Source organism: Nannospalax galili, unplaced genomic scaffold (assembly GCF_000622305.1).
Source record: "Nannospalax galili isolate Female #2095 unplaced genomic scaffold, S.galili_v1.0 scaffold371, whole genome shotgun sequence".
NCBI lineage: Eukaryota > Metazoa > Chordata > Mammalia > Rodentia > Spalacidae > Nannospalax > Nannospalax galili.
In genome coordinates this window covers 659445-673726 of record NW_008331606.1, presented here as the reverse complement: position 1 = coordinate 673726, position 14282 = coordinate 659445, and the positions used below count along the sequence as shown (strand labels likewise).

At 40.0% G+C, this 14282-nt stretch overlaps 1 protein-coding gene across 2 annotated transcripts in view; it reads right to left on the bottom strand.

Moving 5' to 3' along the window:
- Positions 1 to 13560, bottom strand: part of Ocrl (OCRL inositol polyphosphate-5-phosphatase) — a 58192-nt gene extending 44632 nt beyond the window's left edge. For both annotated transcript variants that reach the window (XM_029560411.1, XM_029560412.1), the window contains exons 1-4: positions 13321 to 13560; positions 13010 to 13089; positions 8524 to 8603; positions 4777 to 4815 (exon numbers count right to left, since the gene is read on the bottom strand). In XM_029560411.1, the coding sequence (XP_029416271.1) occupies positions 4777 to 4815; positions 8524 to 8603; positions 13010 to 13089; positions 13321 to 13359 (238 nt within the window). In that variant the 5' untranslated portion in view covers positions 13360 to 13560. The remainder of the gene's footprint in view (positions 1 to 4776; positions 4816 to 8523; positions 8604 to 13009; positions 13090 to 13320) is intronic.
- Between the last annotated feature and the right edge of the window lie 722 nt (positions 13561 to 14282).

Sequence of the window (14282 nt, the reverse complement as noted above, 5' to 3'; positions counted from 1 at the left end):
GGGAGCAGCAATCTTTTGTAACCTGTTTCCTAATGATTCTGTAGGATTTACAACCAAGTCTGATAAACAGAAGGCACTCAGCAAATATTTGTGGATAATGAGTAAACTAGGTAGGCTAATGTTTAAAAAAATATCATAATAGAGTGTATTAATAGGTCACAAAAATATAAAAGGAAAACCCCCCAGCACTAGGGAGGCAAAGGCAGGCAGAACTCTGTGAATTCGAGGCTAGCCTGACTTACACAGAAAGTTCCAAGCAAGGCAGACTGGTACACTGAGACTCTTTCTGTTAGTCTGTCTAGTTGGTCTGTCTCTGTCTCTGTCTCTCTGTCTCTCTGTCTCTGTCTCTGTCTCTCTCTCTCTCTCTCTATATATATATATGAAAGAATGAAGGAAATAATTATCTCCATGAACAATGGAAGAGCATTTAACAAAATGCAGTATATATTCATAGTTTTAAAGAACACAAAAACTTAAATGCAGTTTTTTGTTGCTATTCTTTGTGACAGAATCTTGCTAGGCAGCCCAGGCTGGCCTAGAACTTACTATGTAGCCCTGGGCCTGAACTCCTTATCATCCTGCCTCAGTCTCCCAACTGCTCAGACTACAGGCATGTGCCCTGTCTGGTTTAAATGTAATATATTTTTTAATAGAACAATTGGCAAATAATCAGGCAAGAATGTCGTTCACTGGGAAGCACCATTTGAGGTGTTCTCATTGAAGTCCGGAGCTACACAGGGACTAACATCATTATTTAATAGTGACCCCTAAATTCTCATGGGTATAGTAAGACATGGAGAAAAACTAACAGCCATTAACAGTCATAGCTATTAGAAAGGAGGCACTGTTGTCATTTGCAGATAACTAAAGCTATCTACCTACCAAAGTGAAAACAATATATATATATTTTATAAAATACTCAACTCATTAGCTGTTCTATATGCCAGCAATGAGTAATCAGAAGATAACAGAAAAAAATTTCATTTACAATTCCACCATGAAATTCTTAAACTAAAAAAATCTGATGTACCTGAAGAAACTAGCAGTTTTAAAAAGAGGGTCTGAATAAAGAGATGAATCATGTTCCCCAAAGATGACTTAATTTTATAGAGGCTTACTTACTAAAATTTGGCATATAATTATGGTGAAATATCAGTTACTCAAAATCATGTTTAAAGAACTGCACATGGTGGAACATGCTTGTAATTCCAGCACTGGGGAGGTGGAAGACAAGGAGTTCAATGTCATCTTTGGCTACAAGAGAGAGTTTGATGCTTACCTTGCATACAAAGGGCCCTGTCTCAAACAAACAAATAACAACAATAAAATCATATTTAAAATAATTTAAAATGCCATGGGAAAATGCCACCATATACTGTTAAATGAAAATCCAGGATAAAAACCATAAATAAAGGGCTGAGGCTCTAGCTCAGTGGTAGAGCATATGCTTATAATGCACAAGGCCCCTGGGTTCAATCCTCAGGACCATAGTCCTCCCACAAAACACTCCACAAAAAGTATGGATAAGGATCCCACTTATATGAAACTATAAATAAAATAGAAGGATATATATACATACACACACACACACATATATATATATATATGTGTGTGTGTGCGTGCGTGTGTGTGTGTGCGTGTGTTTGTGCATGAGAGAGAGAGAGAGAAAATGTGTATGTGTGTGTGCGTGTGTGTGTGTGTGCGCTCATGTAAATGCCAATGCCTCCAGAGTCCAAAGAGGGCATCAGAGTCCCTGGAGCTGGAGTTACAATTGTTGTGATCCACAGACATGGGTGCTGGGAACTGAAATCAGGTCCTCTGCAAGAGCAGTACGTGCTCTTAACCACTGAGCCACCTCTCCAGTTCTATATATAATTTTAATTTGATATTTCAAATATTTCTGATGACACAAATTAGACACAATTAAAATATATTAAATTTATAATCAGAAAAATATTTTAAAGATGTTAAATACCAATATCTAGATACTATATATTTACATTAAAATCGGGCCTGCCCATCATTGCAGTGTATTATTTTCTGTGAGTTCTAGAGGTTGAACTCAGGTTGTCAGACTTTGCAGCAAATGCTTTTGTTAATTGAAACTTCTCTCTGACCCTATTTTCCTTTTGTTGTTGTTTTTGTTTTGTTTTGGAAACAGGGTCTGTGTCAACCAGGCTGGCCTTGAACTCACATAGCTGAGAATGACCTTGAATTCCTGATCCTCTTGCCTCTCCTCCAAGTGCTGAGATCACAGGTGTGTGCTACCACACCCAGTTTATATCGTGCTTGGGACGGAATGTAGGATTCTGTGAATGTCAACTGAGGTACATACATCCCCAGTGTAGTGCTGTTTTGCCGTCCTCTGTGCAATGACACAGAGATACTGATTTACTTTCTGTCTTAGTTACCTGCAGCAGAAGCCAGTAGCTAAGTTTACTTAGCATTTCAGAACCAGCTTTTAAGGCTTCCAAAATCCATGATTAAAGAAATGAGTAATAATCCCAAACTAGAAAACCATTCAGTACAAATTAATAGTGCCAAGGGCAGAGACCCTCACTAAACACAATTATGTGCAACCTATAGCCCCAAGCTAAATGCCAAGTTCTACTCATCCAAGGACTCAAGCAAGAGATAAGGCAAAGCATTTGATTTTGATTCATGTGGTCAGATAGATACGCTTTTCCATAGCAACCACAAAGCAGTCACAGCAGCAATCAAATGCCCATTTTCTCCTCTCCATGCCACAGCACAATTAGACGATAAACAAAGAACATCTTGCACGGAAAGTCAATGATTTGCATCAAACTGATAAAAAAACGAGAAAACAAAAACAGCAAAAAGAAGACCATGTTCCCTCTGATGAATGGACGCCTCCAGGGAACAGTGCTTATGTAGGACACAAATTAGTTTAAAAAAGAAAAAAAAGAATGCTTAGACAAGTAATTTAATGGATTTTGTAGCTCTTCAAAATAATATAATAAAAGGAGGGTAGCAGAAAATTCTACAACATAATAGCAGTTGAAAAATAACATTTATTCAACGACAAAGAAAAATGAAATTATGACATTTGCAGGAAAATAGGTGTAACTGGAAATTGCCACGTTAAGCAAAATATCTCAGACTCAGAAAGACACACACGTCAGGTTTTCTTTCACACGCACATTTTAGATTGTACTTTTTACACAGGTGAATATGTGTGTGTGTGTGTGTGTGTGTGTGTGTGTGTGTGTGTAGGGGGTACAGTCATGGAAAGAGAAAGGAGGAAAAGGAGGTCTTAAGGATGGGTCGGGGAGGGGAAAGCAGGAGGAAGGAGAGTAAAGAGACCAACAAGAGGGAATCAGGGACATGGTGGAGGGGAGGGAGAGATCACTGAAAATAAAGCATGTATGAAAATTCCTTAATTAAACCTATTACTTTGTATGCTAACTTAAAAAAAAAAAAAACTAAATAGGGCTAGGTAGATAATTTAGTCCGTAAAGTGCTTGCCATCTTGGCATGAGAACCTGAGTTTGATCTCCAGTCTCCAGAATCCATGTCAAAAGCATATGAAATTTAAAAAGCTCAATTTAAAAAAGGTTAAAAAAAAGTTGGACCTGATTACAATTGAAATAATTGCCAGGGAAGCAGAGACAGGCAGATTCCTGGGGCTTACTGGTCAGCTAGCCTACCTAATCTGTGAGCACTAGGCCAGTGAGATCCTGTCTCAAAAACAAAGGTCCAGCATAGATGTGGGGAAGTGGATAAGAACCCTAACCCTATCTGAGGAACTATTGGCAACTGATGATTCCTGTGAGGGGGAGAGTCAGTCTCTTTCAGGGATATAACTCTGGGTATATTAACCATGCTCCAGTGGATGGACCCACACTAAAGGATATTTGGGAACACAAATTAGCCTTTATAGGCCTCTATACACACAACACACACACACATGTGTGTATATATACATATATATCTACATATATAAAAAATAGAGTACATTAAATTGGGCAGGGAGCAGTAGGTCAAGGTGCAGATAAGTGGGATGGGATCTAAACACCACCAAAACATATTGTATGAAAATCACAAAAATTCAATTAAAATTTTGTTTAAAATGTAGATGGCACCTGAAGAATGACAACCACAGTTTTTGACCAGTGCCCTTGACACCTGTATACTCATGAGCATGCATATATACACAGACACACACACACACACACACACAAATTAAAAGAGAAAAAAAACTATCCATAAACCTCAATTACTTCAAGCATTTTACTAGCTCTTCCTACAATGATCAGTTCCACAGCAATGACATAATTGACAGTGACAATACTTGTAGTGTCAAGTAGCTTAAAGCTTTTCAGTATTGTAAAAGGAGACTGTATTTTCAATGCTGGTACAGATTCTTACCACCAACCAGTGATTTCTTAGGCTTAGCCTAAATGTTTTTGAGAAATGAGGCTAATATGTATGGCTGTTTCTTAAATACAGAGAGTAAAGAAGTATATGTTGGGGCTGGAGAGATGGCTCAGCGGTTAAGAGCACTGACTGCTCTTGCAGAGGACCCGGGTTTGATTCCCAGCACCCACATGTAGGCTATGAACCGTCCTTAACTCCAGTTCCAAGGGAATCCAACGCCCTCTTCTGACCTCTGCAGCATCGCACGGCACGGGTGCACTCACATACATGCAGGCAATACACTCATACACATAAAATAAAAATAATAAACAAAATGTAAAAAAAGAAGTAAATGTTTGTAGAATGAAAAACAACTGCATTCAGAAAGATACTCACTGTTTGAAGCAATATCAATCAAAAGAGTTTCTTCTGCTTCTGAGGGGAGAAAAAAAACCAAACAGAATCACAGAAAAGAAAAGCGCTTATTACCACTCAAAGCAGTATTTTATAACTAAATAACAGCTTTACTCAGTCACTCCTGAGTCTTAGAACACATTAAAAAAAATCTTTGTTTTTGTTTAGCATATTTTCTTGAGACAGTCTCAGTGTGTATCCCTGACTGACATGGAAATCACCTTACAGACCAGACTGGTCTTAAACTCACAGAGATTCACCTGCCTCGGCCTCCTGAGTGCCAGGGATTAAAGGAGTATGCTACCATGCCCAGTTATTAAGTATATTTTTAAGGCTCTGGGTTCTAAGGACCATGAGCAATTCAACTAAATGGAAAATGAACTGATGTAGGAACCATGTGGAGCTCCCTCAAAGAAAAGGCAGAAATGGCAAATTTAAAATAGGAATACAGTAACATCATGTACGTGAAGGCAAGTTTAGTTCTCTGTGTTCTTTAGATATTTCTTACACAAAGTCACGGAAGTGACCCAAAGCCTCAGAGCTGAATTATTTATTTTCTTAACTCATACAGTCTATGGGAACTTCTCAATGACCTCATTATGTCTGCTTTTACCTTGTGTAAGAATAGGGTATATCTAAAGTTCTTTGCTCTTGGGCTTCAATGAACACCTATAAATCCAAGATCTATTATATCCAATAAGAAGTATGAGACACTTGTGATTCCATCTTTATTAAGACTAGTCACAATAATCAAGACATGGAATCAACTAAAGTGACCACAGAGGGATAAAGGAAATTTAGTGTATAAAATACAATGAAATATTATTCAACCATAAAAAAAGAATAAAATCCCATCCTTTCGGCCATATGGATGGAACCGGAAGATATTATGTCAATTGAAATAAACCAAGCACAAAAGGACAAATACTTTTCTCTTTATGTGTGGAAGGTGATCTCATAGAAATGCAGAGTAAAACAATGGTTCCCAGAGGCTAGGATGGAGTAGTAGGTAGAGGATCCACAGAGGCTGATTAATGGATACCAAAGTACAGTTAGCTACAGGAGGACTAGGTCCTACTGTACCATAGCATAGTAGGGTGACTACAGTATACATCATATTATTATAGATCTGAAAATAACTAGGAGAGTTTGAAGGTTTCCAGCACAATGAAATGTCAATTTGAAATTTATATATATATATATATTTCAAGCTGTGATAGTACTTATTAACATGCAGAGATATTATGTGTCAATAAAAAATAGCACAAAGCAATTTGCAAGTTTGGGGTTTTGTTTTCTCACAATGGTCTTCCTGGACTTCCTCCTTTGCCCCTGGTGTCTAGACTCAACCTAACTTTTCCTCCTTTTCCTTTTTGCCTCTCTTGATTTGACCAAAGGCAACTGCCCTCTCCTGGCTAATTGAATCATACGTCCTGGCTCTTTAGAATTAACCTGGATCTACAATGGTCAAATGAATCATCCCATACTTTCTAGCTCCCTCACCAGACTAGATTCTATATCTGGCTCCACTATTCAGGTGCAAAAGCAGCAAATGGTAAGGAACTAAGTTGTCTAACATCAGAATGTAATCTCAATACTATTTGTAGCAGGGTTTGGTAAGGAGGATATAAGGACAAGGTCTACAGTCACCACTTTAGTTCCACAAAACTAGAGTGGTTAGTTTTCCAATTAGAGGCACAAGTAAGGAAATGGAAAGGAAGCAAAACCTCCATGACATAACATTTCAATTTGTCTTGGGGAATAACAATGTAAGACTGTACACATTTTCCACTGCAATCTAACAACTGACCATCTACTTCTTACTAAAAACAGCAAGAGTGTGAGACCTTAGAAGTAGGAGAAAAAAGCAAAAAGACCATAGGAAACCAAAGCCACATTATTTGACTCTTCTTTTTTTTGTGTAAGGGTACAACTTGAAAAGAGAAGTAAGCAGAGTAAACTACCACAGCATGACAGCATGACAGCATGCAGGTACCTTGTTTAATATGCACCCCCCCCCAAACAGGGCAGATACAACAGCTGACTTCTATACAGTATAGACATCATTCCTTGGAGGTATTTCAATTCAATTCACCCCTCCTTTCTTTCTTGTCCTTTTCCCCCAATCGCTTTTCCTTTCCTCCTTCTTCTTGCTTTTTTTTTTTTTTTTGAGACAGAGTCTATATAGCAAAGGTGGCCTAGAACTCACTCCGTAGCCCAGGTTAGCCTTGAACTTGCAATCCTCCAGTTTCAGCCTCCTCCTGGGATTACAGTTGTGAGCTACTACAGCTTGTCCAGTATTTTTAGTTCTTAATACATATTGTCTTTTCTTTTCATCGTACTGTCTTAAAAGTCATACACAGGGACTGTATTTACTACAGGGCTAAATCCCAAGAAAGAGGAGCTATGCAGGAAGATTCATGTACAGAGATGCTCACCCTATTATTGTTTATTTTAGTGAAAAGTAACCCAAATGCCAACCAGAGAAGAATAATTAGATTAAGGACCATTCATAAAATGAAGAGTACATAGCCAATATTATTATGGACAACACTCAATACAGTAGTGAGTAGAACAGAGAAGCATGTTGAAAATGATGCTTAAACTACATATCATGTGCATAGAGAGAAGGAAAACATTATATAGTTCTCAAGAATAGAAATTTAGGTGACTTTATTCTCTTTGTGCTTTCCCACTCTTTCTAAACTTTATAGTATATGCATGCTGTTACTGTTGTGATAAAAAGTTCACTGTAGAAAGCATTTATGCAAGTTAGGATTCAAATTTTCAAGAAACCACATCAGACATAGAATGCTTCTGCCTGATATAAGCATGGACCTGTGAGAGCCAGAACACATTTGTCCTCTAGTAATCAGTTTCCTTTCTGGAGCAACGTGAGGTGGCAGAAAATGAAACAACAGATTGTTTTCTGTGTTCAGTCCTCAAATTTGAGGGCAGAAAGCCAAATATTTCCTTCCCAGAGTTATGATTCACCAATGTAAAGTCTTGAGAACCAATACAACTGAATAAGAGCGATCACACTCTGAAACAGTATGTTGCTAAGATGTTTGAAATCCAATATATTAGAAACAAAATGCTGAATGTGTGTAAACCCATGTGCTCTTGAGCCTTTACGATGAACAAGATGCCAGATAAGCCCACAATTGTCATTGAAATCTGCATATACGTCAGTCAGCATAAAACATTATCTATACAGGTAACTGACTATGGACATCGCCAACCCTACCCACGGAAACAGGTAATTTTTTTCAGTGCAACACATTTTTACTTTTCAATATAACTCTTCAACACTTTTAGATAAAACACTCTTCTATGGTAGGTTAGAAACATTGACTTTTGAGGCTGGAGAGATGGCTCAGAGGTTATGAGCACTGACTACTCTTGTAGAAGAACCAGGTTTTGTTCCCAGCACCCATATGGCAGCTAACAATCATCTGTAACTCTAGTTCCAGGGGATCCGATGCCCTCTTCTGGGCTCCACAGGCATTGCACAACATGGATGCATTTACACACATGCAGGCAAGACATTCATATATTATCATAAAAATAAGTTTAAAACTTGAAAAAAGAAACATGAACTTTTTATGTAGAGAGTAATATATTTCATTTTTATACACAGTGACAAATTTAACTATATATGGCTTTATACAATGCACTAGTGACCAAGGTGAAACATTACAAAACTAGCTAAGTCATTAAAGCGAGTACCTTGAACACATCTGAAGTGGCTATTTATAGGAATGATATCTTGAACATGCTGTTCCTTCCCATGCAACTGGATTATTAACCTAGGAAACAGAAGAATGTATCAATGAAAGAGTGACTGAAAGATCCAAATCTTCAGCAACAAAATACCTTGCTGTCTTGCTATACAAATACAATCTGTGTTCATTCATTTATTTATTTTTTTGAAGAAGAGTTGGCCTTTATTAGTAGATACTTTGGGGGCTGGGGAGGTGGATCAGTTGTCAAAGTGCTTCGCATGTAAGTATCAGGACCTGAGTTCGAGCCTCAGAACTCAAGTAAGAAAGCCAAGCGTGATGGTGCCTGCTCGTAATCCTGATGCTGGGTAGTGGAGACAGAAGGATTCTTGGGCCTTGCTGACCAGCCTCCCTAGCAGAACTGGGGAGCTCTAAATCTGTGTTTATTAGACTTGTTGCATTTACTTCCCTGGAACTACAAGTATTATATAAAGTCCCCATGATCTGAGCATCATGACAGCTAGATATTACTTAAGGGCCTAAAAGATGATAGTGGTGATCAATATCTGAACAGCTAAGCAGCCCTATATGCATAGAGATTATATAATATTCTATGTCCTAAAAACTGTATACAGTCTTAAGAGCATGCATTCCAAATTACACACTTTAGTATGTAGATAAGAATGAAGAATTAATAGGTACATGTGAACTCCTTGATGACAGGGACTATGCTTCTCTTTTCGTCAGTATTTCTAGTGCCTAGCACAGAGCCTGACACATTACAGACGCTTATACGTACTGAATCAACAAAAGTTAGAAACTCCATTCATTAGATTTCAATTACATCGTCATGTGTTTTACCAAAGAAGGATTCTATCTCTTTCAAACATGCCTATAGGAGGAATAAGAATGGGTCATTGTTGGACTAATTAAAATAACCCCATAACCAAAAAGGTGGCAAACATCATGAGTGGGTTGCCTTCACAGCCTTTGTGCATCATTTCCAACTTCAGCCTGGTATTTTTGTGCAAACATGACTAAATGTCTTTCCAATATAAAATGCAAGATTTCTAAATCGACTTGTACTCATGATTGAAATACTAATTCTTAAGACAGGCTTTCACTATGTAGTTCAGGCTAGCCTGTAACTTACTATGTAGCTTAGGCTGACTTCTAATTCATGCTTCTTCTGTGTAGACTCCAGAGTGCAGACTGTACATTTACTCCACCCTACTGGACTCAATTTTTTAAAGACATCCTTAGTGACCCAAATCAAGGCATATAGTCTAATGGATAAACAGCTGCTCTAAACATCAACTAACTTCCCCATGTCAAGTACTCTTCAAGAACTGTGGGGTTTTTTAAACCTATTTTTCTCATGAGACCCTGTTCAAAAATCACCTCCTCTGTGGTGCCTTCTCCAAATATTCCCAAGTAGAACCAGTGGCTGTATCTTCTTAACCTGGCCCTCCAGCAGAACACCCAAACACTCTTATATTTATTTCCCCTCATTGATAGAACTCATTGAGAGCAAAGATTTTACTTAATTTTGTCTACAGCCTACTAGATGTTCTATAAATACTGGTTGAAGAAGTGAACCACCTTACACTGTAAGCAGCAGTGAACTGCTAAATACAACTTCAGATAATGACTTCAAAAACATCAATGCTTTTAAGCATTTGTTTTCTATTTTGTTGCCCTTTTCAGGGGTTGGATTTTATTCCTGGGATTTGTTTTCCAAAATATGCTAACTTTGAAGGGGATGATTTTGGGTACGTAACTGCTGAGATAAAAATACGGGAAATAAAGGTATTAATGCTATATTTCTGTTTAACTCTCACGTTTCCAATTTGCAGCAGCTTATATTTTAAGAGGATTGCAGGTATACTGGGCAGGCAGAACTTTCAAACTTGAAAGTTCATGAATTGACTAGAGAGCTCTATAAACCCAGATGGAGACTGGAAGTTAGATGACAAGGCTAGGAAGAAAGCAAGGGTCAGGAGGAAGAGTTTATTCTGAAGAAAACTAACACAAACCAGCATCATCTCAAACTATGCCGACTAGACATGGTCATTAGTAGTAAGGCAATTGGACTGTACTGTTAACCATCATAGGACAAACTGAGAATTTAAGGGAACCCCAGCAACATTTATGGACTGTACTATAATGTTAGTCACTAAAGACATTATATCAAAAGAATAAGGCTAGGAAGCATAAAAAAATCTATGTACACATAATTATTCATTTAAATATTTTACTTATTATTCTTATTTTATGTGTGTGAGTATATTGCTTGCATGTAGGAAGGTGCACCAGTGTTGTGCAATGCCTGTAGAGGTCAGAAGAAGGGTATCAGAACCCCTGGAACTGGAGTTACAGATGGTTGTTAGTTGCCATGTGGGTGCTGGGAACCAAACCTGGGTCCTCCGCAAGAGCAGTCAGTGCACTTAACTGCTGAGCCACCTCTCCAGCCCTCCCATAATTGTTTATTTAAACAGAGGAAGGTGAAACAAAGAAAACAAAACCAGAACGATTCTCTCAAATAAGTAAATAAAATATTTTAAAAATCTTAATATTTGATTCTGCCTCCCCAAAAGACCTTATTTTTAATTTTAATTTGGTCTCTCTCCTATGGTTGTTAGAACCATAGCGGCTTCAAAAGTCCTAAGACAAAAAGGCCAAAGGTAAAAAGTTCTGGGCACCCATGTCAGAGAAGACACTCAAGAGAAAAAACTTTGAGGATTATAGGTGGCATTAAAGTGGTAATGATTTCAAAAGAACCTTCTCTGTAATTCTGAATAACATTGCACAGGTTTGGATCTCAGCCATGCAACATTGTTGACTGAGAACAAGTAACTTCATCTCAATTTCTTTGTCTGTAAAGGAGCATGATGATGATGATGATGATGATGTTTTAAGGGCCAAGTGAACTGATTAATAATAAATGCTCAGAACAGTTATTAGACCATCAAACATTAGCTTATAATTTATATACAATAGAAGCATAAGAATTTAATTTCTACACGAGGATGATAGAGTCAATAGAACTACCCTTTCCAAGTATAAAAGGTCTAGACCATGAGCTTAGAATGGGGTACTTAGCCCAAGATGAGCTTATTAGTTGAATAGACAAGAGATTCTAAACCTACTAAACCAAGGGATCAGACCCCATATTGTGGTTATCCAATATAGCTATTCAATTCTCTTTGTTTTGACTGAAGAGGAAACCAAGGTACTGATTTGTGACTCTACTGGTTCCTGTAGATTACACCTCTCCACCCATTCTGACCTTTGGAAGTGGTAGTGACATTTCACTTTTCAATTCCTTTCTTTGTTGAATTTAGTTATATTAAACTAGTCTTCCTGGAGATTATGAAATCTGAGGAAAATAAAAAATTTCCCATACCAACAGAACTGTCCAGAGCAGCATCCAGGAAAGAGCACCTTCTAAAACTAGCTGACAATCAGTTCAGTGTCACCAATAGCCTCCATTAAGTTCAGGCCAGGCTAGTGGGACATTCTGTGTGAATTAACAGAAAGAAAGTGGATTTAAATGTACAGCCTCAAACAAACTGCTTTTATGTGGAATCTGATGTTAAGAGATGATAGGATTTAAGTGATCAACAAGTTTTAAATTAGGAAAAAACGGATCCCCAAAAAGCAGCGAGCCAAGGCAAGTGGCTCGTCCCCACAGGGATAGGGGATCATGATATATAATGGTCACTATGGATACTTTTAAGTTGAAGTTAAGTTAGTGGCAACAGAGGCAAGGTTAAAGAGATGACTTAACACAATCTTTTGCTCAATCAGTCAATAGCTCCTAAAGCCCAAGAAAGAGTGGGTGGTGACACATACTGAGAAAATGCCAAATGCCATTTTATTTCTATACATTTCATTAGCTTTTCTTTCCAACAGTCAAGTCCAGTGAGACAGTTCGTGGCCTCCACAAACGCATTACTGAATTAATGAAGATGCACACCTTCAAGCAAATGGCAAAAGAGGGTTGGGGACTGGAGGGACCAATCGAATAGGGATGAGAAAAGACAAGTCTTGTAACAACAGTGCAGCATTCCCATAGCACTTTTACTTTTTAATGCACTCTTACATTTCCGATTCCCCAGTTATACATCCAAAGGCCATAGGTGAGGCCCTTGATGTTTTTATTCAACTGCAGAGGAAATCAAGGCCCAGAGAGCCCTATTAATTTGTCCATGGTTACACAACACATGCCAGTTACAGGGTGCAGGAACTAAGAACCCAGGCTTCCTGCTTCCCTGCCCCACTGAGACCTTCCACTGAGACACACTGCCAGGAGCTACCTAGCAGCTTGGAAGCTGGGGGTGAAGCCCCATGGTTAGAAAGCGCTCACTCTTCACACCGGGTCATGAACCTGCTGCCCACTTGGCCAGGTGGGAGGAGGTAGACGTCTTGGGGCTCAGGGAGATTTATGGAAGAATCCTCTCTCCGCTGTGGGAAATCAGGTGGTTACTTACTCATACTGCCCGTTCCTCTGGGCTAGGGTCAGGGCGCAGGGCTCCCGGAGGGGACCCTTCATCTCCAAACCCTCCACAGTATGCAGCCGAAGGTCAAGGGTCTTTCTCTTTATTTATTATTTTTGGCAAACGCAGCCAGAGAGCAGCGACGCGGGGCCGGCGCACCCCAGCCGTCCTGCGTCTGCCCAGCTGCACCTCCCGAGCCGGCTCCTTCCCCGCCGACGCCTGCAGGGCCTTGCAGCACCCCGGCCCGCGCCCCCGGCCCGAGGCCTCCCTTCCCCCTTCCCCTTCCCTCCTCCTTAAGCGGATACAGCCACCGGCTGAGCTCCGATCGGGAGCCGCGGCTCCATCCGGGCGGCCTCCAGGCTCGGCGGGGCTGCGGACGGCCAGCGGATCTCACGACACCGCCTCTACGGCCTGCCGCCCTCCCGCCTCAGCTGTGCGGGGAGGAAAGGCTCCGGAGCCGGGAGCTGGGAGCCGGGAGCCGGGAGCTTGGGAACTGGGAGGAGAGAGTCTGACCCGAGAGAGAGCGGCGCCTCCAGCCCCCGCCCGCTCGCCAGGCCGCCGCAGATTCCGCCCCCTGCGACCAAGCTGGACTACTGCAGCCAGACACCCGAGCGACTCACGGCCTCATGCTTGTACATCCAGCAAGGAACAGGCATTAAAAAGCTGCCTGTGACACATCAGAAGGGGTGTGAGGACTTCGAAGACTGCCGCAGAGAAGAAACAGTCCTATCTGTAAGGGCGGCTTAAAAGAGCTGGGCCAATAGGACCCACAGTATGCTGTCAAAAACGAAATCCGTGAGGTTATGAAGCCCGAGTTGGTGCCCTTACTGTTTGGGTATCCTCTACTCCCACTTCTTTCTGCCATCTCCTAAATTGGAAAATTACCCACAGCTCATCCTTTCTCATCCTCTTCAGGCTACCTCTAGGCAGGCAAAGTCCAAGCATACATCTCTGGTTCAGGCCTCTTGCCTAATACAGCCTGTTGTGAAAACTCCACTCATCACTCAGCAACCTGGCCTGAAACCTCAAAGCCACATGCTCTCTGCCCTTCTCCTTATTCTGCATCCAATCAATTAACAAACCTTGTCAATATTTTCGTTGGAATGAATTTTCAAGTCCTTGTTTTTTGTCCTTTCATAGGGCCATCATTTTATAGCAAGCCTATTTGGGTTATAGCACTAGCCTCCAAAGAAATCCTGTTGGTTTTTATCTCTCCTTTAACTCTTTTACTCTGTTGGCAGCCATAAAAAGTACTACTACTGCTGAC